General features: G+C 46.3%; 1 protein-coding gene across 2 annotated transcripts; it reads left to right on the forward strand.

The window, feature by feature from the left end:
• Window positions 1-13344: 13344 nt before the first annotated feature.
• Window positions 13345-25951, forward strand: ADRB1 (adrenoceptor beta 1). Of its 2 annotated transcripts, XR_005953461.1 has the most exons (3): window positions 13345-14668; window positions 17657-19876; window positions 24146-25951. XR_005953461.1 is itself a non-coding variant. In XM_041415461.1 (2 exons), exons 1-2 carry the CDS (start codon window positions 13394-13396, stop codon window positions 17666-17668), a joined length of 1287 nt encoding a protein of 428 aa, XP_041271395.1. In that variant the 5' UTR covers window positions 13345-13393; the 3' UTR covers window positions 17669-22040. The 2 variants fall into 2 exon arrangements, 1 of the variants encoding a protein (XP_041271395.1); XM_041415461.1 differs by lacking the exon at window positions 24146-25951 and having other exon boundaries at window positions 17657-22040.
• Window positions 25952-26388: the final 437 nt, after the last annotated feature.

Below are 26388 nucleotides of genomic sequence, written 5' to 3' on the forward strand. Positions count from 1 at the left end.
AGCATCAAGGTAGGCTCTAAATATATTCTAAAGAATATAATTATTTCCAGTAAAATTTTCACCAGCTCAGATGCTCTTGAAATGGAAGCATTCTTCAAATAATTCAGTGTTTTGGGTCAAATCTCTCTGTGCAATTTTCTTGTAGATGATGAGTGATCCAAGTCAAGCCAGAAGCAAATTAACATTTGCAATTTTAATAAATTTCCCAGCCAGGTGTTAACTTTCTCATTTGCAAGGAAATTTTGAGGCAGCTTGTCAAAGCTGTTAAGTGCTATTTTAAACCCTTTGGGATTGTCCTATTTATCAACATAATCACTGGCATTTTTCTATAATTTAGATGGGGTCTTTAGTGCTTAGAAGAACACCAGCCAGAATACAGTGCTAGCCAGGATCCCGTTATCAGAAGACAACCCCTGCCCATGGAAGATTTCTCCATATTAAACACCATATTAAAGTAGGCTAAAATTGCTTCCTCAGTTACCAATGGAGAATCTGAGGATAAGAAATATAAAAGTTACTAAAAAAGTAGGATTTCTTTCTTCCATGAAATTTTAATATCTTGCAGCAAAGGGAAGGCTGAAAGACAATGGATTTACCTAAACATATTGCTGAGGTTATGAATTCAAAGTGGGAAGAGGATGGGAGGAATTATCCCGTGTATCAGTGCTACAGAGAAGAGGTTTGTCTCCAGCTTTAATCTCGCTTCTTGTTTTCCCTTCATTCCCCCTTTGGCCCATCCTGACATCACCCATGCTTTAACAGTTTGGCCCCTTCCTCCTGTTTTCCCTAGAGAAAGGGAGGGAAGTAGAAGTTTAAATGAGCTCAGGGCAGAACAAGAGCATAAAGTACTGGGGCTCACAGGGCTGAAGTACAGCAGTGCTGTTTCCTCAGCTTTAGAGATATAAAATGACAAGCAGCAGCACACAAACGTGTTGTCATGACAATGAGTGGGATAAAAAATGGGGGTTTCTTTGCATGGCTGATGCAGTGAGGGAAAGGTAACCAGGACAGCGACAAACACTTGAGAGAGTTCACTGTGTCAAGGAGAAAGACAGCACAGAGTTTGAAACATAATTAGAGACAAATAATTTGTTATTGATGAGATGATCCAAACTTTCCTATCTGCATTGAGGGACAGTAGTACAGGGTAAGCTATTCCAGCCTGACCTAACACCTGCAAACTGACTCTTCTGCATGGCTGCAACACAACACTACCCATCCAACCAAGAAAGATGCACGGAGAACCTGTGGGTCAAACATATAGTACAGTCTAATGCCTTGAGAATGTAAGAGGTGAGAAATTGAGAGATGTAGAAGAGAACACGTTAAAAGTGCTAATAATTGCACATGCTAAGAGTGAGCCACAGCACAGTGCTCTCCATCTGCTCAGGCTGGGTGAGTTGGAGGGACAGTGGACAAATCCGACAGTCACAGCTTGAAGACCCTGTGTGCTCATCACTGCAAGGCTGTCTGTGAAAAAAATCTGAGCTCATTCATTTTTTTTAAACCTTTTTCCCTGTCACTGTTCAGATCAGTGACATAGGAATGTCATGCCATGCCATGACCTGACAACAGGCTGCCTCAAAATGTGCAGCTGTCTTGCTAAAGGATCCTTTTTTCCTTCTCTGTTGTGTTCCTGAATTATTTACCTTTGATCCTAAGGAAGCAGATAATGGTTCACTTCAGACAAAAGACAAACTGATAGTAATAGATCTCTCAATTCATAGCAGGGTTTTCTTTGTTTTCAAATCAAAATCCAGTGGCTGAGATCCAGTCAGCTGCCTGAGTTTCTGGATGTGGTTCTTGAACAAGGTTTTAAAACTCCATCCAGCATTTTTTAATTGATGAAGAGCCATATTTTTGAGCTTCCAGGGAAGACATATCAACAATAAGGAATAATGGAGTCCAGCCTGACATATTTAGTGAATTGCGTGGATCAGCTCATCCTGGGGTCTTCTGTTTACACAAGATAAAATCTCTAGTCTTTTCTAGACTCAGTGTCATCTCTGTCTTGAAGGCGACAATCCTTGCCATGTGGAATTCCAAAGGCAGGAACAGTCCAAACCTTTCTGCCTCAGCACAACTGATCACATTTGTCTTCTGCTTTGAGATCTCTGGATCTCTGCTCTTCTCCAAGGCTGCTCCATAGCCATCTAGATCACACTATCAGGAAGTTTTTCTTTATATTCCTCCTTCTTTTCAGCTGCTATGTTCAAGTGTCATGTCCAAAGCCATTCCTCAGGACATCTCACATTATGTGCTAAACACACTCCCTTGCACAGAAGTTCTTCCCCATCCGTGTTCACAGCAATCCTTTCTAGCAGCACACCAGGTTTGTCATCTGTCTCACAGTGCTTATTTTCTTTCCCCTCACAGCTCACCTTAGCCCATTTCCTTCCTGCAATCATCTTCCTGTGAAATTAAGAGAACATGTAGCCAATTAAAATTTCAAAACCAGGTCCTCCCTTGAAGGCACACCTGCTTTCAAGCCCAGCAGGGGGTTTCTTGGGAATGGCTCTTGCTGGGAATCAAGTGCTTGGGTAGTGGGCAGCACTCACAGACAGACCATCTCCATTGCACTGACCAAACCAAAAAATGTGGGAACTGCCTAGCTAAGAAACTACAGCTTTATTTGCACCTAGGGAAGAAAAACAGCATATAATTTTGTATTGGAGCTACTCTGTGCCATAAGCAGCTCATGCTGGGACTAAAAATATCCAAGTTATTGGCTTCCCACTCATACTGGAGGGACAAATCTTGCACAGAAAAAGCTCTATTTCTTCCTATTCTGTCACACATATGAGGAAAATGCCAGGGAAGTTTTTGCTTCGTTTTGCTAAGTATCTGCCTGTTTAGTATATATGCTGTTTTAAAAGGTATAAAAGTTCACCAGTTCCAGACAACACGCCACTGTTCTTACACAAAATGTTACTGCTTAGAGAAGAAGCCACATAAGGGTTAAATGTCCAAGGCTGGGAGCACATATCCAAGTGGGGATTGTAAGTAAGGGGCAAGCAGGCTCCCTTCCTGCTCAGTCACACTGCTGTCTGCACTGCAATGATTTCATTCACCAAAACACGGCCCCGGACAAAGAACGGACTCTGCAAAAACAGCCCCTTATCTGCTCCTGCCTGCCTCTTGTCCAAGTCATGTGTGATTAGTTCAGTGACACAAACACCCCTCTGGAGCCAAGGCAGCTGCAGGAGCAAGCTGTGCTCTGATACAGCTCATGCCTTTACAGCAGTGTGAGAGCAGGAGCTGCTGTCTAGCTGAGCCCAGGAGCTTCGCTGGAAGAAAAATAGTGTTTGATTCTAAGGGATCAAGCAGACCTTGTTGAGATGGCAATCAAAATTAGAAAGTCAGTCCTGATTTGTAACAATAACTTCAGTGAGTATGAAGTAAAGATTGTCTGTAGAGAACAAGCACAGGACTGAGAAACATAATTCCCAGGTGGTGTTTAACCTTTTCTTTAGTTTTAATTTGTTGATAGGAAGCAAAGAGGTTCAAAGTACTTGGGGCTGAGGATGAGGAGTAGGTGGCAATAGAGCAATTGAGTCTCCAAGTGCCTTAATTCCAACCACATATTGTTTAAGCAATTACCCCTCTGAAAATTAAAACTGTGGGGAGCTTCATTTCAAATATACTTCTCCTTGTGGGTTCTTGGATATCTGCTGTGAAACCATCTCTGCAGCTGCCTTTCTGTGAGTGAGGCTCTGATGGGCGTTCTTCATTCTACCCAAATACCATTTTCAGTAGCATTGAGAGGAGATTGTTCTACTAGCGATCTTTTGCCCTCTGTCAGCCCTGGTTGAAATTAGACAACAGATTGAGAAGGTAGGTTAGAATCATCATCATCATCATCATCATCCTCCTCATGCTTTGCAGTCATTCCATCAGCATTCATTCCTGCCATGAACGGACCATGGAAGCATGGCTATAACATATGCCATGTAACAGACTTTCTGTCATGCTGCAGAAGCTTTTCCAATGCAAGTGTTTTGATTCCAGTTTGAAATATCAATTCCATGAGTTTTTTCAGTTTTAGCTCCACAAAGTTCATTGAAGACCTTCACCTTTTATTTTCTTGCAGGCTTACAACATGAAAAGCAAAGCAAGCACACCCTAAAAGCTCAAGGGAAAAAATCAACCAGGAAACAAACAAGCAAAAAACAACCAGAATATAGAGCATTTAAGAAAGACCTCAGTTTTTCTAAATGTAAAAGCATAAGAGTTTTAGGCCAGTATGACTTTTCTGGGGAGGGCACCTTTGCCACAAGACAGTGTTTGGTGTTAAATAACCAAGAGGATGACTCAATATTTCTTTAGTTCACAGTAATGAGGTTATAGAAAAACTTTTGTTAGTGCTACATCTTCTGACCTGGTAGGACAGTCAGGTTATTATGGTGTTGCTATGGCACCTTTTTCTAGGTTTTTTACACTACTTCATGGTGTTTCTAAAGAATCTTTGAAAACTGAGACTAAAACCTCTTTTCCCTCATCTGCTTTTTAGGACTTACACTGGAATATGACCCAGTAGGCAAAATGCTACTCATTATCAATTATTCTGGAAGGAAAATTATTTACCTGGTAAAGCCTTTAGAATAATGGTTATATTTTCAAAGGGCAAATAATTAAACAGTTTGGCACTGTAAACAAATGCTTAACTTTTCTGAAGAACAGAAAATATGTGTAATGTTAAGGTTGTTCAAGCTTTTGTGAAGCAAAGATTCACTGCATCAAAGAAGTTGAAAGGCAATGGTGAAAGCAGAAACTGGAGATCATGACACAGGACCCACAGGCTCTGAGGATGAGCCATAGGCTAAAGGCCAGCCACTGAGGCCCAGATTGATCCCATTTAACTTCAGGCACTTAAATGAATTGGCTAATGTAGGGAGCTGGGCTCCCTCATTAGACAATATAGAGAAAAAATCTTCTTCAAAGAGAATTGAAGCACAGCCAGAACTCACATTTCTCTTTACTACATGTAAGAGAACTTTAAACTCTAAAATTCAGTGATGCTTCTAACCTGAGACCTCACTTAATTGCATAAAGTTACTTCCCAGCCTCCCCAGACTCGAGTCCAGCTGTCTGCACTGCAGCCCCAATGCCTCTTGCTGTAATGTATGTCCATTCCTTTTTCTCCTGTATCCAGCAGAGAACAGTTTATTCCTCTCTTCTTTGCAGGAACATTTTACACTGTCATTGTGTCCCCTTAGTGATGTCTCTGGAGTAAACAAACCCAGCTCTTTCAGTCTTTCCACTCCAGCTACAGTGTCAAGGCCTCTGGTTGTTCTCATTGCTTGCTTTTGGGATCGTGCCACTGGGCTCACATATTTCTAAAAGTTGGCACCTGAACATGGACACAGGCAGTGCCAGTAGGCCAGTGCCAGGTGTTTATTTGCTACTCTATTTTCAATAGAGCAGAGGGATTGCTTTATGTATGCATGTATCTCCTGCTCCTGGCGATTGTGCAAGCGCAGCCGCCGCTCCCCAGAGGCCTTGCAGCATGTCAGGATCATCAGGCCTTTTCACTCAGAGAGAAACAAGGGCCCTGCCCTCTTAGTCCTGCTCCCACAAGAATGGCTTTTCATGGGATGGTAACTGGTGCCAAGAGTAATAAGAGCAGGAAATGGGCATAAAGAGGAAAAGACAAGTTCATTGCAATCAGAGGCACCAATCCCACAGGCCACACACCAGTGGAGATGATGAAGTTGCCTGTAACAATCCCACCTTGCAAAGTTCCTTCTGGGCAATGTCATTTCTCCTGTCTGTCCCTTTGAATCCCTTCCTAACTTGCACCTAGTGAGTGTGATTAAGTCTGCAGGAGGGCATTTCTGTACCACAGGCCAGATTCAGTAATTCTCCCACCTTAATCAAAATACCAAACCCTCTGTAGGACAACTGCAAGTAGCAACTAAGTAAAAAGTTGAGAGCAATGCCAGCTGCCCAACCCAGTCTCCAAAAACATGTGATTTCAGAAAGAGTTGGATGAGAGGTGCCTAGGACTGGGGAGCAGTGAGATGCCCTAATGCCCATGTCAGAGGCTCTCCTGTGTTCCTTCCAGAAGTGCCTCTCATGGGTTGGAGACTCATCCTTTGGGGAACAAAAGCAATGCCACATGATATGGTTTGCAGTGATCCATGGGTTCTGTGGACAATACATGAGGAACAGCAAATACACAAAGACATCAGGAAGGAAAAGAGTTCATAGAGAGCCTGTCGCCTGAAATGTGTTTGCATAAACAATCTCCCTGAATCATTACGAATAATTAACGTGTGAAAAGTCCCAAACTCATTCCTGGACAGTCTGCAGAATAGAAGGATAAATAAATCATAAGGAACAAGGTGTTTGCTGAGTGACAACAGCTAAGCTAACTACAATCTTAGCAGTTTCAGATTGCAAGGCTGCAGTGAGCAGCCTGTGGTTACTGTCAAGAACAGCTTGAACACAGGGGTGCCTCAATAACAGCTTTTCTATTTAAAATAGTCATAATGTTCTGTCTATAGGAGATCTTTCAGATGAGGACTGCAAAGTGGTTCACAGCTCTTCAGACTCACAAAAGCCCAGTGACAGCAAAGAGAGTATTTATTAGATACAATTATGGCTTTGTTACTAATGCATTACAAATTTGTTGGCAGATGCAAGATTTTGCTACTCAGATATGGAGGAGTTATATGCATTAAGTCTAACAGCTAATAGAGAAAACCTTAAAAAAAAAAAATATTTATCCTCTTTTTTGTCCAAAACCATTGTATATAAAAAACAGGCATATCAAGTTATGTTACTTGGTCATAAATGAGTTTAGCTTGAAGCCATAGTGAGGTATTTGTATATTGCTAAATGTCTTGTTGATTGAAGAGGATGGGGGAAAGGAAGGTCTGGTCAAACTGACTTCAAAATTAGGCTCTTACAATAAAAATTGAGATAAGACTCAATATTAAGTTTGCTTCATCAGTCATTGAACAAAGCTAGAGAGGAATGTGACAGGAAGGCTCACTGATTAAAGGGTCACTTCAGCATGCTTTTTCTTTTTTTTCCTTAGTTAAAACTGTATTTTTAGACCATAATTATTTTACTGAAAGATGTAGATATATAGCTTTAAATTCTGACCAGATTTCCAAAAGTACAGAACACGTTTATCCACTTTACCTCCAGGAAACAGGGGAATGCTAAGCACTTCTTCTTACCATACCAGGTGTCTGTTGCCAAAAGCAGACTGAAGAGATATTTCCCAATAGGTGGTACCTAAAAGGGGATTTGCCATCAGAAATGTTACTTGCAGAGCTGGAATATCATAATTTAATTTGTAGTAAAAAATTGATAAGCATACAGGTGAAAAGTGAGGCAATTTATCACCATCTTAAAATTATTTTATGATAGACTGAATAAATAAAAAAGGTGCATGCCCTGGTCCACAACTATTGAAAACCAAAAGATGCAGAGGTGACAAAAAGCTTAATCCCAAGAATCCAGTTCCACCAAGAAATGGTCAGCAGAGGTTATCAGCCGCAGATGTGTTACTGTAAGCATTGCTTTAAACACTGGGAATGCGTTTAGAAGGAGGCACCACAGGATTCCAGCACTTTTCCTTCCCCACTTGCCAGAGGCTCAGCTGGTCTGCAAGTCAGTCAGGGCAGTGCATTAACTGGTAAGGGGTGAGCTCACCCACGTGGGTGCAAATCAACCATTTATTCTGTGATGACTGAAACCCAGCAGTTTTCACTCTGTGACAGGCATTGACTACATCTGAGGTTGATGTTAAGGAGGTTTAAACATTTTCAGCAGGTTCCAGAAGCAGGTATCAATGACATTTATCAGACAGGTATAAAGCAACAGGTTAGGGAAAACAAGAACAATGCAGAATTAAAGTTGTTGCAATACATTTTTCCAAGATTATTTTTAATATTTGTGTTTTCCTATGCTACTTGATAGCAGCCTTGCATGGCTCTGCAAGACCCCCATCTAACACTGATGCATCCTACTATTTCTTCCTCTTTTAGCTAATCCTGTATTTATTTGCACCAAATAAAAGCAGTCACTGAAAAAGCCTGTCACTGAATATTTTAAACTGCCAAAAAGATAGGTTTCAAAATTAAAATTTGCAATTCAGAATCCCTCAAACCTTCTAAAGGCACTCTTAATGCCACAGAAAAAGGAACAACTATTTAACTTTTTCACATCTAGTGACACAACCTCAGCTCTTCAGAGATCTTTCCCATGGCACTGCCTAAGTTAGCATGAACCACAACTGACTTTTCTCGCTTAAAAAAAAATCCAGAATGTATTTTCTCGCAGTGGGAGCCCTAACCCATGTTCCTACAGAATCCAAGGCCTCAGAGCTGCATCTGGAGACACTCAGCCAGCAGCACTGGGCTGACCAGACCCCTAAATCAGCCTCAACCATCACCCACCATCACAGCCAGCTGGAGCTGACCCTCAGCCATGCTGCTCGAGTCAGTCTTCTGCCATTCAGAACAGAGATACAGATTTCCCACACATCCAAAAACACTGAATGAGTCTTTTTTAACATTCCAGGCACTTGTTTATGTGCTCTAGTTACCCATGATGTGAAGGGGAAAGAAATGGTCTGTGAATTCCACATTTCAGCACCCAGCACGTTGCTGGACACTGAAATGCTGCTGCTGTGCTTTTTCATCAAGCCCACACATTAAGATGTGGTTTTGAAGCACCAGGTTTTTCCCAGGTAAAATGTGAGATGGAGTTTCCCAAAGCATGCTACTGTCATCCTATGGATGGGTAAGCATCAGGATGGAGAAATAAGGCAACTTCTTGCAGCCAGTATGCATTGAAGCAGGAATAGACTAACAGGAAGCCTCAGAGGACTCAGTCATCACTCCTCTGCTGTCATCTCTGACCACAATCTCTCCGTATAAACAAAAGCTCTGGCCACTGCAGGGTTTTCTGGCCTGCTGTAAAATGTTTTGCCACCCCTCTCACAGGAATTGCTGATGCTTAAAAAAGAGGCAGCCTTTTCTCACAGTGCCAGTGTCTCTGTAGCGGAGTCAGGATGTCAAGAAAGTACAGGGGGATGCAGCCAGGAATACCCAGAAACCTGAGCAATTACAGTCAGTTGTAATCTGGATTAATGAGCACATTATTTTTGGTCCAGATTAATATTAGTCCAGATTGCAAATGAAGTCCATTCTGGGAGAATTGAATGGTGTTGGTCCAACTCAGTCTTCTGAATTTTGACTTTTTAACCACAAAGAAACACAGATTTCAGGAGACAAGAAACATGACTTGGCTGTTCTTCAGCACTGTTTTGCTCAGTGTGTGAAAGAGAGACAGAAAGATATATTGCATCTCTTTTATCACCTGAATGGAATTAATGAATCAACATGACTGTAAGACAGTCTCCTGATGACAAAAATACTCTGAACAATGGCTGGGTTGCTGTGGCAGGGTCTTCCAGAGCATCAGGGTTTATTTATTTGTGTTCAGATTGGTTTGGAGCTTTTCAAAACACTGATATGCTCAGTCCTGTACATGCTAACCATCACATCAGCCACAGCCCTTGAGTGAAAAGGAATTAATAAGCATTCACTGCTTTGGACCCCCAAAGTCAAATTCAGGGTGTGCTTCCTATGGTAGCTCACACTTGTACACAGCATCCCCCATGGAATTATAGTGTCACACACACAGCATAGGGCTGGAACTTCAGTTCTTTGATACCTTTGCTTTATATTTTTCTGATATTGTTCAACTAAAATCACCTATATACAGTATTTGGAGCACTGTCACACGTGCTCAGGAGATAATGTCAATGGAATTGCGTGTTGTCACAGGATAACAGCCTCCTGCTGCTGCTTGAAATGCCAAATTGAAGCTGAGGCATTTATGGAAAATAAACGTCAAGTCAAAGCCAAGATGTTTATTTTAAAAGCAAGAGACATGGATCTTGTGGCAATGTTCCATCATGTCTCTATTTCTCTAATAACAAATGTCCAGTGTGAATATACCCAAGTGATGATTTCTTCCTGGGGCAGCAGGGAGAGGGTGAAGCCTGATCACTTCACATGAGGATTCTCAGAGTTGTTTCTCACCTACTTTCCTGAAGGTTTTAGTCAACTGTTGAGGTAGCAAACACAAAATTATTTACCAGATGCATGCTAAGTTTGCTAAGAGATTAAGGAAGAAAGCAGGAAGAAAAATGGACAGCAAATGCATTTTTAATTTGCTTTTTGGTGGTTCTTTTTCTCTAGAGAAGGAGTGACAACACAAGGCTCACTGAAATCAATGGGAGGATTTCCAGGCTTTTCAGTGGACTTTGATAAATGCCTTAAGAGAACAAATAGCTCATGTTTTTAGAGGGAATTATGTTAATAATAGTGGTCCCTGAATTTGATTCATGAAGGCACAGCTGGAGCAAGACTGGGCAAGGAAGACAAGATCCTTGTCTAAGGGCATCACGAGGCATACAGAGCTCAGAGCAGTCCTGGAGATTCAGGGATGGCTTACAGCAGAAAGTCAGAGTGGCAACAGCAAATCCACTGCCCTAGCTACAGCTACAATGAAGGAAGGGGTTAGTCCCAGTGTCCAGCACCATTCCCAGCCTCCTGCCTCACTGCTGGTGCTGCTGGTCGGGACAGAACCCATTCAGCAGGACCCTCCTCTTGCAATCTGTTTTGCATGGAGGGAGGTGCATGAAGCCAAGCTGGAAGTTGTGCAAAGCATCTCAAAGGACTGAGTGTGTTTAAAAAACACCCACATGGCTCACTTCAGTTCCTGAAATGCTGAGGTTTCACAGCCCATGCCAACAGGGTTCCTCAAATGCAATACATTTTGGTTCTCATCAGATCTACCTGTTGCTCATTAAAAAACTGTGATTTGGAGAGCAAGGAGAAACCATTTCAGTGCTGTAAGCTCTTCTCTTGACCTAACAGAACATCCTTAAATAGTATGCAAATGAAAGGAAATATTTAAATCATGTTAAAGAGCTGTCTGAAATGAAAAAAAAAAAAAAAAAAAGGAAATTTGGAGTTAAAGAAGACTTGCAAAAGGTAGTGCTCTGAAAGGGGTTAAGCCCACAGTGAATACTTGGCTGCTCTGTTCTGCAAGGGCCAGAGGGATATTCTGTACAGAATCCGTAAACTTGCTTATTTTTTCCTTTGGAAATGCATTGTTTCCCAAAGACATTCTGGCTCCAGCTCTGATCTGACATTCCAGATTGACGGGTGTGGAACCAACAAAGACACGGAGAAGCAACACACTATTATGTGTCTTCTGCTTTATTGCATATTTGTTAATAATTTCCTTTAGTCCTCCAACCTTTAAGCTCTCTTATGGTGGGAAGAGATCTCCTGCTGGAGATCTGATAGGATAGCTTGATAGGCAAAGAGCTGGCATTTTATTAGTTTATGGTATTTATTAACTGTGTAAAGATATTACAACAATAATGGATCTGGACAGATGACAGATGGATGGTGCTCCAGGAATAGCAAGCAAAACAGCTGCAGGGTATCCCCACCACTGCTTCAGTGTCATCTTGGGAAAAATATGTAAGATTTTATCAGAATTTTTTCTGGCTGATTTTATGCTAAAATGGATTGTACACATTCACAAAATTCATCCAAGCATCTCATCTGTGAAGGTTTTGGTGCAATGATGCACCATGGGCCTCATATTTACTTTAAGTGCTCCAGCTAAATGCAGAAAATAAAAAATTGTTTCTATCCCACAGCTCCACTAACCTGGTTTCATATTATTATTTTTTTGTTAGATCAGAATTACAGATCCCAGACCTGGGCAAATACTCCTGGAAACAACCCTTCTGCTTTTCATTTGGCTTAAGATCTCCCTCTGTTCTTGAAGATGTCATGCCTCCTTCCCTTCCCACTAAAGAGGGTCATGCTTTGGTCCAGCAGATGACAAGCAGCAAAGCAAAGTCCATGGGAACATGAGGGAATGGTTTGCCAAGCAGCAGGTCCACGCTGGTGTGTGGCCTTTAGTCAGGGTTAAATAAACAGTGTGTAAATAAATAAATAATTTTTTCCCAGGTTGCGACCTTGTAAATCAAGCCTAAGCCTAGAAGGGATTTTTATGGGCCAGCTGGAACAGCAGAGCAGTCTTAGCAGAATAAATATATAGGGGGAAGAAAATAACTGTGACTTCCAGTTGCTCCCAGAGTGCTGCGGGGAACATTTGGTGCTGCTGTAAAGACATGCCAATGATTTAAAAGGCAGGAGAGAGGGGACATTGTTCTCATTTACTCAGTGGTTGCTCCACATTATTTTAAGAAGTTTAAAACAGTAAAATGCAGTAAAATGCAGTCTTACAGCTTCAGAGCAGAACAGAGAGCTAAGCAGGTATATGGAAATATAACCAAACAAGTTCCTAGCAGCAGGTTTCACAGAAGGGAATGGGACCTGGATAGGGATTTGCCCAGTTGGTTATCTGGGCATTGCAGCCTCCTGATGTTTCACGTACTTTACTGCTCATTACCAAACAATGGTACTAACAGTATTAACATTTCGAGCAGTCCCTAGATTTCATGGGTTTGACCAGACTGTGTAAAAGCTACTGCAGGCATTTTTAAAAGTCCACAGAGATCTGTTCCACACAGCAGAGAAAAGCCAGAAAAGGGAGCTGGGGCTCCCACCTCTCAACTCTGCAGTGCCTTGGTCTGGCAGGGCTGGAGAAGGGGAAAAGAGGATTCGCAGTGGGGAGATGCAGGGGACAAGCGGCAGCCGCAGTCCCTGCACGGAGCTGGCAGCATCATCCCTTTAAGCGGGTTTTACATGGGGGCTCTGGGGCTGCGAGGCTGGGAGAGGAGGCACTGGGGACAGGGGGCTTGCGAGCGCGACACTTGTCCCTGATGGGGACATCCAATGGGAGGGGATGTCAATTACTTTCCAGTGGAGAATGACGCTGACAGTGCTGGCATTTTGCTTTCTTCAGGGATAAACAGAAGTAACTTCTGCTCCAGAAGCCGGTAGGAGCCACCCTGCCCGTATCCCCTGCCTGCCCTGCGGCTGCCGGGCACAGACACCCCTTGCCCGGGACATCCACGCTGCCGTGCGGGAAGGGGGCTCTGTGCCCGGCAGCCGCGGGGCAGGCAGAGCGTAGCCAGAGCAAAGACGGGGGTCCGGGGGGTCCGGGCGGGATACCGGCAGGGATAGGGGCAGGAATAGGGCAGGGATAGGGGCAGGAACAGGGGCAGGAACAGGAGCGGCGGTACCGCCGGTGCGCGGGCGGGGCGCTTCAGTGCCGCTCCCTCGGTGCCGATTGGCGGCGGGCGGTGCTGGGGCGGTACCGGGGCCGTACGGGGGCGGTGCCGGGGCGGTACCGGGGCGGTGCCAGGGCGGTGTCGGGGCGGGTCCGTCCGGCGGCGGCGGCGCGGTGCGGAGCGGCGGCCGGAGCGCCCCGCACAGCCATGGGCGATGGGTGGCTGCCTCCGGACTGCGGCCCCCAGAACCGCTCCGTGGCCGGGGTGACGGCCGTGCCGCCCGGGAGCAGGCAGCTGCCCGCCGCCGAGCTGTCGCAGCAGTGGGCTGTGGGCATGAGCCTGCTGATGGCCCTGGTGGTGCTGCTCATCGTGGCCGGGAACGTGCTGGTGATCGCGGCCATCGGGAGGACGCAGCGGCTGCAGACCCTCACCAACCTGTTTATCACCTCGCTGGCCTGCGCCGACCTGGTGATGGGGCTGCTGGTGGTGCCCTTCGGGGCCACGCTGGTGGTGCGGGGCACCTGGCTCTGGGGGTCCTTCCTGTGCGAGTGCTGGACCTCCCTGGACGTGCTCTGCGTGACGGCCAGCATCGAGACCCTGTGCGTGATCGCCATCGACCGCTACCTGGCCATCACCTCGCCTTTCCGCTACCAGAGCCTCATGACCAAGGGTCGGGCCAAGGGCATCATCTGCACCGTCTGGGCCATCTCTGCCCTGGTCTCCTTCTTGCCCATCATGATGCACTGGTGGCGGGATGACGACCCCCAGGCGCTGGAGTGCTACCAGGATCCGGGCTGCTGCGACTTCGTCACCAACAGGGCTTACGCCATCGCCTCGTCCATCATTTCTTTCTACATCCCCCTTCTCATCATGATCTTTGTGTATCTGCGGGTGTACAGAGAGGCCAAGGAGCAGATGAGGAAGATCGATAGGTGCGAGGGCCGGTTCTACGGCAGCCAGGAGCAGCCGCAGACGCCCCTGCCCGCTCACCCTCACCACCAGCCCATCCTCGGCAACGGCCGGGCCAGCAAGCGAAAGACCTCCCGCATCATGGCCATGAAGGAGCAGAAAGCCCTCAAGACTTTGGGCATCATCATGGGGGTGTTCACCCTCTGCTGGCTCCCCTTCTTCCTGGTGAACATCGTCAACGTCTTCAACAGGGACCTGGTGCCGGACTGGCTCTTCGTTTTCTTCAACTGGCTGGGCTACGCCAACTCCGCGTTCAACCCCATCATCTACTGCCGCAGCCCCGACTTTCGGAAGGCCTTCAAGAGGCTGCTCTGCTGCCGCCGGAAAGCCGACCGGTGGCTGCACGGCGGCGGCGGGGAGCTGGCCCGGCTGCCCGGGGGCTTCATCAGCACCGTGGGCTCCCCCGAGCGCAGCCTGGCCGGGACCTGGTCCGACTGCAACGGGGGCACGCGGGGCGGCAGCGAGTCCAGCCTGGAGGAGAGACATAGCAAAGCCTCCGACTCGGAGTCCAAGGTATAGGGGGGCGTGGGGGCCGCGGCGGAGCCGGGACAGGGGGGAAAGGCAGGCAGGGAGACACGCAGGAGCGGAGAAAGCCGCGGCAGCTGCCCGGTGGTAATGCTATTGCCGAGCGAAACGATCCCTGCCTTGGCAGGGGGAGTGCGGGTGTTTACTTAGGAATAAAAGCAGGTGAACTGGTGTACGACATACCTCATCCGAAACTACAGAAAACAGGAAACCCACTGAGCGGACAGCAGAGGAAACCAGCAGCCCATCCCGGGGACAGCCGCCGTGTCTTTAGGAGACGCGCTGTCGCGGGGACTGTGGCGGCAGCGCCCGCGCTCGGGTGGCTGTCCCAGGACCGTGCTGCTGGCCGAGCCAGCGGGTGCTGCTGGCCCTTGGCGGCCGAGTTCGGCTTCAGCTGGGCCCCGGCCCCGGGGCTCATCCCCTCTCCCAGGGCACCGGGATTTTTTGGGAGGCGCGGGGTCGGTGCTGCAGGTGCTCCGGGCACAGAGCGCGGCCGGCAAGACGGAGACCTGCCGGCAAGATGAGTTTTAAGCTCGGAGTAGCCCTGCTCTGCTCGCCTGCAGAGTAGCGAGAGAGAAAATAATGAGCAGTGAGGAGCGCTGGTATATTTTGGAAGGGGGTAAAACAACCCAACCCACACTCTTGTGCTTATTCCCTCTGCATCAGCCAGCAGTGAGTTTTACTGTGCTTATCTCCTTCGGCCAGACAATAGCAGTCAGGCTGAGAAACTTCTACCTCAAGCTGTGCATATTGTACAGGGGAATGAACGGACCATGTTTATATTAAACAGCATATTTACATACCACTAATGGGGTTTTAGGACAAGGGCCGGGGAGGGGGGGTGAGGAACCTTCTGCAGCTTGTTCATTGTAATTACAGATGAACGGGGGGGAGGGGGGAGAATCCTGGCAACAAAAATTTACTGCACATTTTTTTTTTAAAAAATGGCGACAAAGTCGTTTTTTGCACAGTGTTAAAGAGTTGTAAAGTTATTTGAAGATATTACTTGCACACACATACACACATGCAGATTGAAAAGGAAACGGAGGTTTGCGTAACACCGACCCTGAACCTGATTTCTGGTTTTGTCTGATCTGTTAGAGTTTTATCGAGAGAGTGACTTTTTTAATATTATTTTTTGAAGGTACTGTAAATATATCCATATTATAAATTAAAATATCTTAAGAGACTTTATTATTTTTATTTTTATTTCCAAATGCCCACGTGAATCTGCTGTTATTTTAGCACTTGTGTGTCATTTCCATTTTTCTCTCTGTGTGTGTTTTATAACATATTTATACTTTGGTGCAATTTACTACTGTGTAAGTAATTGGTCTATGTGCAATAAATACCATTGCAGCACAAGCAAGTGTGTCTCTATAGGTTTTGAAACAATACCAACCTGTAATGGGAAGAACAGCATTTGTTTTTCTCCAAAGATGGCTCAGATTACCAATACAACTTGATCTAATGGCTTTTCCTGACACAGTGTTGTAAAAAACCTGTTTGAAACCCAGTATGGTTGTGTTCCTGTTGCAGTGAAATCCACTGACTTCCCTTATTAATGGGAAAAAATTAATGGCTAATGACAAGGTGTTTCCACTCTGATAATGAATACTCATTTTCTTGAACTATTCCTTTCTGGAATATATTCTTCTCTTTTTTTTTTTTTTTTTTCTTTTTCTCTTTTTTTTGTTTCTTTTCCCCTTTTGTTGTTGTTGTCATTGGAGTACATGGCTGGGAGTCAGGAGACCAGAATATTTAAGATTACAGAGGACACTTAATTTGAAAGCTTAAAATGGTCTTGAGTAGAAAGAAATCTCTGTAAGCATTACATGCCACCCCACAAGTGGGTCCACCTCATGCTGACAGCAGGCCTGATCCTGCCCAAGCAGGTCATGATAACTGAACGTTGTATTTTTCATTGATCTAAGCAAAGAGTTACAGAGAGCAGAAGTGCTGCAGCTCTGTGTCCCTGCTCCGAAAGATTGTCTTCCTTTATTACTTTATGAAGGTGTGCTCTATCCTTGTGGTTTCATAAAGTTTTTCCTTACTGAAATGAATAAATGGCAGACAGAGAAACAAAAAGACAGTGCAGAATAAAAGTGAAGTATTTTTTGGCTTTATTAAACTCAGGAGTGTAGTTTAATTAAATATCAGCTCCCAGGAACAGCACTTCCCAAAGCGAGTTCTTCAGGGTGGTGGCTCACGGTTTGTTTTGGAAACCAGTTGTTCATTTTATTTTGTTTTCAAAGTTAAGGAATTTGTCCTTTGCAATTTCTAATGTTGTATTTTCAGGGGGGAAAAAAAGTTACTCTTTTTATGCAAATACAAAATAAAGGGACTGGAGAAGTAAATAATACTTTTCCATTGATGTCACTGGAGTTTGATGTGAGCTGCAGTTAATGGTGTCTTCCTTGATAACAGTGAAATGGGCTCCTTAAAATGCTGGGGTGACATCAGATCAGGAGCTAAGTGAAGTGGGCTCTGCCATCAAATGATTTTTTAAAAAATCTGATTTTATCTTTGATTACAGCAAACATAACAAGACCAAAAGGGTGCCCAAAAGTGTGCCCTGAATGGTGATGTCTGATGCCAGCAACTGCAATGACAGGCTGTGCACGTCTGGGATGGGATGGGATGGGATGGGATGGGATGGGATGGGATGGGATGGGGAGACAGCACTGCTCTCCTTGTGCATGTTGTGGATCACAGAGCCAGGGCAGGGCCAGGTCCCTGCCTCCTGGATAGAGCAGGACAGGATCCCAGCACCTGGCTGGGAACTGAAGTGACTGTCAAGCCCTCATCCTCAGCAGGGTGCTAGATCCTGGAGAAGCACAGGGCCTACTGCATGGAGCAGGACAGCCCGATGGACTTGGCTCTTCAGCTTATAAATCAGTCCATACACTCAGTTTTAACTATCCAAACACTCCTGTCCTTAGGCTTTAAAAAGTGGTGACATTTTTGCATCAACAGGGTCCAACTTAGGTGGGAAATTTATGGCCAGAACTTGCTCTGCTTGCCCTGCTGAAGAGCTGTACTGAGTGATGCATCTCCTGGACAAGTGTAATGGCACTGAAGTAGGATGAGTTTGGCCTACTGACCCCAGAAGGGCCAGCTGTGTCAGCAAAGCAGTCAGGATTTGTCTGCTGTTGAATTTTTGCCAGTTGAGGACCTGCTGGAAGAGTCTGGAGGCTGACACGCTGAGTGCCTTCGTAGAGAGCTGAAACAATCCCAGTGGCAGCCTGCACAGGGGATGCCAGTCCACCTTGCACGGCGTGGAAAAGGCAGTGGTACAGTACCAGTGAGGACAGAGCAGGACATGTGGCACACACGTGTGCAAGGAAGGGGAGGCTGCTGGCGAGCAGTCTGCTGTGGATCACACTCAGAACACGCTGTTCTCTGCAGGGAAGGAGGATACTCTGAGAAGCGTTGTGGGGCAGCTGAAATACTCCGGAGGCAATGAGTCAAACACTCAGGATGAATATTTTTTTCTGACGAAAACCAGACATGGATTAGCAGTTGGAGCTGCAAGTCAGAAAGAAAAGGTGGTAGGCATGCGGCTGCACACGTACGTGGGCAGGAAAGCAACAGCAAAGAGCTGCAGGCCTGCAGGGAAGGGAGACACAGGTAAACCAGAAATCCGCCCAGAGAAAATGTCCTGCAGCTGCCAGGACCAAAATTGTTTGGCGAGGATGCCTGGAGACTTCCACATGGAAGACGCCTGATTGTCCAAGGCGCCGGCCACACTCCGTGCAGTGTTTGCTCAGCACTTCTGAAAAGAAGCCTGCCTCTCTCCATGTGTTTGAATGGGAATAGACCAGCTTGAAGGGCTGGATTCAGTTCTGCGTGTGCTCAGGGAAGTTGAGGCTGTTTCAGACACCCAGCAGGCTCTGCAGGACTCCCCACTGGTGAGAGCTGCACAGAAGCCCTCCTGCAAATCCGCTGCACTCTGAGACTGCAGCCCTCAGCATCCACTGTCTATAGCTCCAAGCAGCATGGAACTATGTGCAAAAAAGGTGGATTATGATCTGAACTGTGCATTTGACAACATCAGCTGGGTGTTTGAGTTGCTGCATGCACTGGTTCTTATGCAGATGCTGCTTGCCCTCCTGGGTATCCATGTGTCGTCAACTATAAGAACAACTTCTTTATCAGCTTTTTTTGTTTTTTTTTCCTAAACACTATCTGAGGCTGAGATTTTATTAACAACCTTGAAGTGGCTATTTTGCAAACCTTCCTTGTGCTGCACACTTTCCTAATTTATTGTAATTTCCCGTCTGGTGGAGTGCACTTACTTCCTTTATGTAATATATCAGCTGCAGGCCTGGAAATTGGGCAGCTATGAACTGAAAAGAGCAGACTTTCATGAGGCCAAATGCGGTCAGGCATCATTGCCACTGGGAGCAGAATTTGACCTGATAATCTAATCTCATACGAGAGGCTATCTCCAGAAAAGTATTGTTACCAACAGCAAATGACCTCTGCTAATGAAGCTGGAGCAATTAGTCCTTTAAAACTGTCGAGAAAATGTTAACTGCTAAACAGCAGTTAGTGCTGGATAGTTCAAATAATGAGTGTTTTGTTTGCTGGTGTGTGTTAGGTGATGTGTTGGGAAATAATTATCCTTTGACTAGCAGCCAGCTTTGTATTAATCAGAAAGGAGAAGTCATGTTCTGTTTGAAGGATTATACCTAAAAATAGTTCTGTTACCACCACATCAACGAGCAAGATGAAGCAAATTCTCGGCGATGTACACACCTTGCTAACGTTTCACTTTTCGGCCTAAAAACTCATTGTTCAGCTGGGACGTTCTGTTTGATTGTGTCAAGAGCACTAATGTGATCTCCTGCAATAGCACTAAGCACACTCTCCCCACGGAGCATTACCCTATGCACCACTGACTCGCTTTCAGACCCTGCCAAATTCCCAAACGCCCCAGGAGGAAGTAAGGATTCTTTCTCTTCATATAAACAATCACGCATAATGTAAGATCAACAATATTTTTTGACAATCATGTGGCAGAAGAAATCGATCTGCTTTTTCTCTGAGGTGTTTGTATGCCTGCCCATCCGCCAGGAGCAGCCGCCCATGGTAACAGCAGGTGATTTATCCCTGCAATTCAGTAACTTCAGCCTGCCAAACTCTGCTGGGAAAAGCGACCAAGATGGGAAAAGGATAAAAAATGTGATGCTGGTAAGCAAACACAGGATTGTCAATGCAAACAGGAAAACTGGGGTGTCTTTGGCAATGCTGAAGGGGTTGCCTTTTAATGGTAAAGTGTGATTGATTTGGAGGGGAATACACCAGGCAGAGGCACTGTGGAAACACAGGTTAAGAAGTGTGAGAGGTCAGACATTCCATACAGGACCATGACAGCAAAGGACTGGCAGCTGAAATATGCCCAAAACATTCCTAGAAGTTTTTCTTACTCTTTGTGGATAACAGCAGCAAACTAAAGCACACCTGAGCAGCTTTCAGCTGCTGTAAAGCCACACAGCTCCCTGGCCAGCCACGGACACATGGGACCCCCTCAGCATCCCCTCCTCCTCTCCAAGTGGCTCCAGCTGAGTTTCATTGGACCTGGAGCCATCCCCCAGCCTGGAGCCACCCTCCTGTTCTGTGGTGCCAAACAGGAGGTGCCCCATGGCCTCGGGAGGTGGCACTGCTGTGGGCAGGTGCTGTGGGTGCAGGGTGTGCCCCTGGCATGCTGGCACTGGCTGCCAGCCGTGCCCCTGCCCTGACTCATCCTCTGTCCTTCCAACCAGCCACAGAATCGGGCCTGCTGTGCTGGAAATGGAGCAGAGTTTGGGTTTGTTATGTAAACTGGCAATCAGCTTCCTGGTTCACCAAAACCAGCAGCTTGTACTCACATTTGCTTCACAAGTTAACTTTTTTTCTTCCCTGCCCCATTCAGCTTCCAGGTTTTTCATGGTAATGTTTGCCTGCTTGGCCTTAGCACCCAGCAGCACAAAGTTTTTTTGTCTGTGCCCTGGCAGCTGTTTGAATCCAGATATGAATTGTACCAGGTGCTGGGCAGTGTCTGGGTCTGGTTATACCTATTCCTTTCAGGACTGATGCTCAGAGTTACTAATACTGACTGCACCAGAGTGCAAAATTCCCAGACAAATAGGAAATGAGTCCTGACCTCCAGGTTCACAACCTAAAGAAGAAAACAGAAGCTTACCATTTGCAGACTTTTGCTATTGGCATGATTAACAGAGCATCTCAGATGTAATGTTGTACCCTTCCCATCTGATCCTGTGTAATGCACCGAATCCTGTTGTCCTTAATGAGATTAAATGAGGATTTTTTTACTAGTTCACTGCCTTAGCCATTAGCAACTGTTGTGTGTCTCTAGGCAGTGATGTACCTTTGCAAGCCTGGCCCAGTGTCTCTCTCAAAGCCATGATATTTGGCTTCTTCCTACTAAAATTATTTTGATAATTGCTTTTAAGCTCATTGGCACAATGCTTTTAAAGGCAGGTCTAAGTGTATACACCAAAGAGGCAAATAGAGACACTAAAGAGCTCAAAACCTCAGCAGCTGCTAGGTGTATAAGTATTTCAGCTACCAACAAGCCATTTTGCAGGGCCAGGTGAGTGTTAAAATGTACAAGCTGCCCTCCCTCAGAGGGGGACCCTGCCACTGTAAGGAACAATTGCAAGTGCAGCACAAGACCTCATCACAAATCGATTTTTTCCAGCTGGTAAAATTTGAACAGTGCTTTGCTGCCAAAATGTAGATACCTATTGTTAAGAAGAAGCAATCAAGAAAAGCCCCTGGTGGGAATTCCTAGTGGGGAAGCGAGATCAGTGCTCAGGGTTAAAGTTTCCATGTGCAGATGGAGAGCCCCGCGCTGACCGGCCCAGTGAGGGTTACAGACACCCTGGTGATGGACAAATGCCATCCACCACAGCCACCCCAGGGACACTCTGTGCCCCCAGTCTGCTGCTGTTTGGGTGTACAGTGTGTGCCCCTCTCACCTTTCCCGAGTGTCAGAAGGGACCCAGAGGTGTCCTGAGACACAAAGGTGAGTGCCAGCCCGCGCCGCCACCCTCGCACTGTGCAGCGCAGGGAGGAGCGCTTCCTCTTGGACTGCAGCAGGTGAGCTGGGACATGGCCCACAAAGCTCCCATTGTTCCACAGCCCGCCTTCAGCCACGGGTGTTTTGTTTGTCTGTTCTTCCCCTAACTGCTCACTTGGGAGCCGTCAAATAAAATCTCAATTAGCTCACTTAGGACGCTCGGGGTGGTGTGGGATGTGCTGGCAGGCAGAGCTCCCTGGCAGGCAGTGATCCTCCATCCTCCATCCTTGGTCCTCCATCCTCCATCCTCCATCTTCCATCCTTGATCCTCCATCCTCCATCCTTGATCCCTCCATCCATCCTCCATCCATCCTCCATCCTCCATTCTCCATCCTCCATGCTCCATTCTATTTATTTAAGTCTATTACCTCCATTCTCCATTCTCCATCCTCCATCCTCCATGTTCCATCCTCAATCCTCCATCCTCAATCCTCCATCCTCGCCATGGCCAGGGAGGCAGGAGGGCAATGTGGGACCTGCTGCTCACACACAGCCCTTACCCAGGCATCGCTGGTACCCCGGCAGTTCCTGTCCCAGTCTGGGACAGCCACACCACCAGGGCACCCAGGCTGGATCTGACATGGGAGCATCTGTGGGGATGCTCTCAAAACAGCTTGTGTCCAATACTCAGGCTTTTTGGAGCTTTTATCTCATATGCAGCACAAGGCAGGTGCTGCAGTAATTGCCAGTCACAACAGGTGTTGTAGCAGTGCTCTAAACCACCTTGAGAACATCCACGGGAGAGGTTTTGTTCCTGTTTCACTGCCAGGCAGTTACCAGCAGTCTGGCAACAGGGTAGATAGATGCCTGTCTGTGGTTTTCAACATCAGCCTGTCCAAGGCAAGGCTAGTGCTTGCCCCCTCTTCTCCCCAGCCCTCAAATCCCATTGCATGTCCTGCTTGCCGGCCTGGCTCTGCTGCTGTGCTGCTGCATGGGCAGTGGACTCCTGTGGCTGGAAACAAGCCCTTGCAGACAAGGTTTGTTTCAGCTCACCCAGCAGGCTGCACAAACAGGGGTAACAATAGGAAGATGCAGAGAGATGGGTTCAGGTTCATCTGTTTTGGTAGCAGCCTTGATTTGGATCCATCCCTGTGATCACCAGTCTCATGCCCAGTGGTGATGCAGAAGCTGAGACTCAGACCAGCCCTCTCTGGCCCATTGTTTTGCTTGACTGGTGCTGAAAAAAGAGAACTTGCCACCCAAACCCTTTCAGAAGCTGCTCTGAATATTCTATTCAGAAGCACAGTGACTAAGCCATTAAGCTTCTCACTGTATGTGAAAAGTCAAAATAAATTTAGTCTTTTACAAATACTGGTTCAATAGAAAAAAAAATTTATTTAAGTCTATTATTTCCAAGACCAGAGCATGGAGCATGGGGCAAACTTTTGACAGAGGCTGGGACCAGGGCAGCTAAAAGAGCAACTGTTGTGGGTCACTTTACTGTGATTTACTGTCATTTACTGTCCTTAAATGCAAGGGGTGACATGGCCACAAGCCAGGGACAGTGGAAAAATAATTTCCCAGGAAGGGCAGCTCTGTGTTGCCCAGAGTGTATATATGAATCCCAACACTCATGGGCACCACTGAGCTCTTAGGGGCTTGTGAGCAAACCCCATAATGTGTGTCTGCTGGTGAATGATATTGAGCAGCTTTTATTCCTGCACACTTCACTTATGTGGGTGCAAGGAATGTGGTGATAAAAAGGCTGGAATGATTTCAGTGCTGGATAGTTTCCATTAATATATTTCTCGTTATATAACGCTGCCATCACAGTACAAAATCCAGTAAGGTGCCTTTAGGAAGGTGGAACTTTTCTACATAGCTGCAATTAGGAAAGTGGGGCTGTAGAGCAGGCTGGGCTTGGATCAGACAATTTTTAATTGCACCGGATGTGTTTGGGCTATTGCATGGTATGAATTTCTTTGCCTTTAGGTTACAAGGCACCTCATAAATTAAAAGGTTGATGTTGTCAAATGCATGCCATTAGCACTCTGGAGCAGATAATCCTTCCCATGGCCTCATCAGAGTCTATCTCAAGGCCTGTCTCCAGATAATGGCCTGGAAGAAGAACAATGGTGCTCCCAGCTCCCAGGGGCCTCCACGCTTCTGTTCTGTGCTTCAGAGAAGAAAAATTATCATTATCTGCATGGCTCATGCTCTCTTTGAAATGCAGTTATTTTTTACTCATACACTCCCAAGTATTTTTTATGTGATATCAGTGAGAAACTTGAAACCCCCTTTGAGAAGAGAAAGATTTCCTGCAGACCTACTACTAAAGAAAATGGATAGATCAAGTAGTAAAGTTCAATGACTTACTTAGCGTTAAATAAGAAAGAGAATAATGAATTGGATTTTGTGTGCCTGGTTTTCCTCTGCAGGGAGCAGTCAGGCTAATGGATTTTCATTGCCTTGTGCTTCTGTTCATCAGCCTAGGTGAGTTCAAAACACTCTTGCCCTTTTATGTTCTCCTTTCCCTGCCCACTTGTGACAACTTCAAGCATTTGGAGATTAGCAAACACATAGGTTTGCTGCCATCAGCACCATCTTGACTGGGGAGGAAAACACAGGGTTAACCCCCTGCACCCAGTGATGACTTTTGGCTGCCTGGGCATCTGTATTTTATGCCTGGTAGCTGCAAGTAGACAATTCCTTACCTAGGGTGGACACTAGTTTCCTACTATTATGAATTCAGGCTGTAACGTCCTTCAGAAAAAGACATTATTTCCCCACTGGGTTCACCAAATATTTGTTGGGTCTCCAAACCCTCCTCTTTGTTTAGAGGATTTGCCAAACATGCCGTAGGGCTTTTATTGGGGAAGGAAGGGAGGTGGCGGAGGAGGAAACTATTACAAAGCAATTTAACATAAACAACTTTCTCCTGTAAACTCCAGACACGGCTTGGCAGGGAAGAGGTTAAAGCTAGGGGGTGGATGGGGAGACTCATTAGGACAAAAAATAAATTGCAAATTGAAAAGCCCAGGGAGAGACACAGGGGAAGAGATGGGCTGACCCCAAATAGGACCCTAAAGGGACTCTGTCTTGCTGGAAGCCCTCTGCTGCTCTGACCTCAGGCTTTGGATCTGGTTCCTCCCTCAGCATGCCAAAGCTGGGGGATGCTCAGACAGAAATCCTGCAGAACTGATTGGGAATCATATTTCAAAGGTGAACCTGAAAGGTTTCTACAGAGCCAGAAATTGCTACTTCCTGCCCCAAACCTTTGCTGGGTCTGCCAGCATTGCCCAGAGCCAGGGAGCTGCTCTCTGCCCACTTGGAGCAGGATTTCCGCTCTCCTACCAGCCTTGGTGCCTCAGGCTTTGTGGTCTGTTTTTGTCTGAGTGGGAAATGCATAATGACAAACAGTTTAAACAACTTATGGTACAAGGAAACTCGCTGGAGTAAAGTACAGGACTCTAATTTGTTTCCAAGGAAGTGATGCACCCTCCAAAAGCACTCCACTCAAGCACTGATGTTGGAAGTGCAGGTTAATTGCTGGCCATCCTCAGTGCTGCCTTCAGCCCTCAGCTGGGCTGGTACTCAGGCACAGTTGAATGCCTGAGGTTCAGGGAAGGTCTGACTGTGAGAGCTGTCCTGACTCTTGGTTTGCTTGTGTGGGTAATTCTGGTCATCCTGGTGCTGGGGCAGGAAAGCCCAGGAGCCACAAAAGCCACAGAGGAATTCTCTTGTTCTATTTCCAGCCCTGCTTTTTAAGACACAAAGGTTTTCAGAGCAGATGCATTTCTGAAGCTTATCTGTGTGAATATTTGACTGCTTATTCAAGCAGAACAAAAACCTTCAAACCTTCTGAGGTCTATCCATCAAGAGCCTTATCTCCCCATGTCACAATTTGGCTCCTGGCTGCTGCTGCTTGGAGCCTCCCACCACCAGCTTCCCATCTTCCCTCTCTGTGCTGCTCCACAGCATTCTCCAGAGCCACCCTGTGGTCACAGACCCCCTGCCACTTGAGTGATGGCCTCTGCGCTGCATGCAGGAGCAGCAGGCAGTGCTGCTGCAAGCTCTGCAGCCAGCCAGCACGCTGATGGGCTGCATTTGTGCTGCTGTGTCACAGCCCATGGTCTGCATCCCCACACACACACACACAGGGTCTGGGGTATGGCCAGAGCAGAGCACACTGACTCTGCCTGGCCCCAAGAATGAGGAACATTTGCCTTTTTTTATGGGATATTAATGAGGAGTTGATAAAGGAATGCTGTCTCCTCTGAGGTTCCAAGACTGAAACATCCAAGAAGAATACTTCTGATCCTCTCCCATTTGATAAAGGAATGCTGTCTCCTCTGTCTGAGGTTCCAAGACTGAAACATCCAAGAAGAATACTTCTGATCCTCTCCCACCTGGAAGCTGCTGGTCCCCTCTGGCAGAGACACCACTGATGTAGGGCTGCTAAGAGATCTCAAGGAGCACCTTAAAAACCCAGGCAGGCTCTACTCTTGTAGCTGAACATGGTGCCTGAGCCACTGGGAAGCACCAGGAGCATGGCAAGAACACAGGAGAGGCATCAGCATCATCAGCCATGTGGGAATTCCTGGCCAAGTTAAACAGCTGCACAGTCAGACTGAGTGCCCAGTTTGTACCCCGTGTTACTGAGCTGTGCCAGGAGAGTCTC

This window comes from Onychostruthus taczanowskii, unplaced genomic scaffold, assembly GCF_017590055.1.
Source record: "Onychostruthus taczanowskii isolate IOZ18803 unplaced genomic scaffold, ASM1759005v1 scaffold5, whole genome shotgun sequence".
Lineage (NCBI taxonomy): Eukaryota > Metazoa > Chordata > Aves > Passeriformes > Passeridae > Onychostruthus > Onychostruthus taczanowskii.

Coding starts and splice junctions, on each gene's coding strand:
- ADRB1 (XM_041415461.1), top strand. CDS start 13,394: ATGGGCGATGGGTGGCTGCCTCCGGACTGCGGCCCCCAGAACCGCTCC.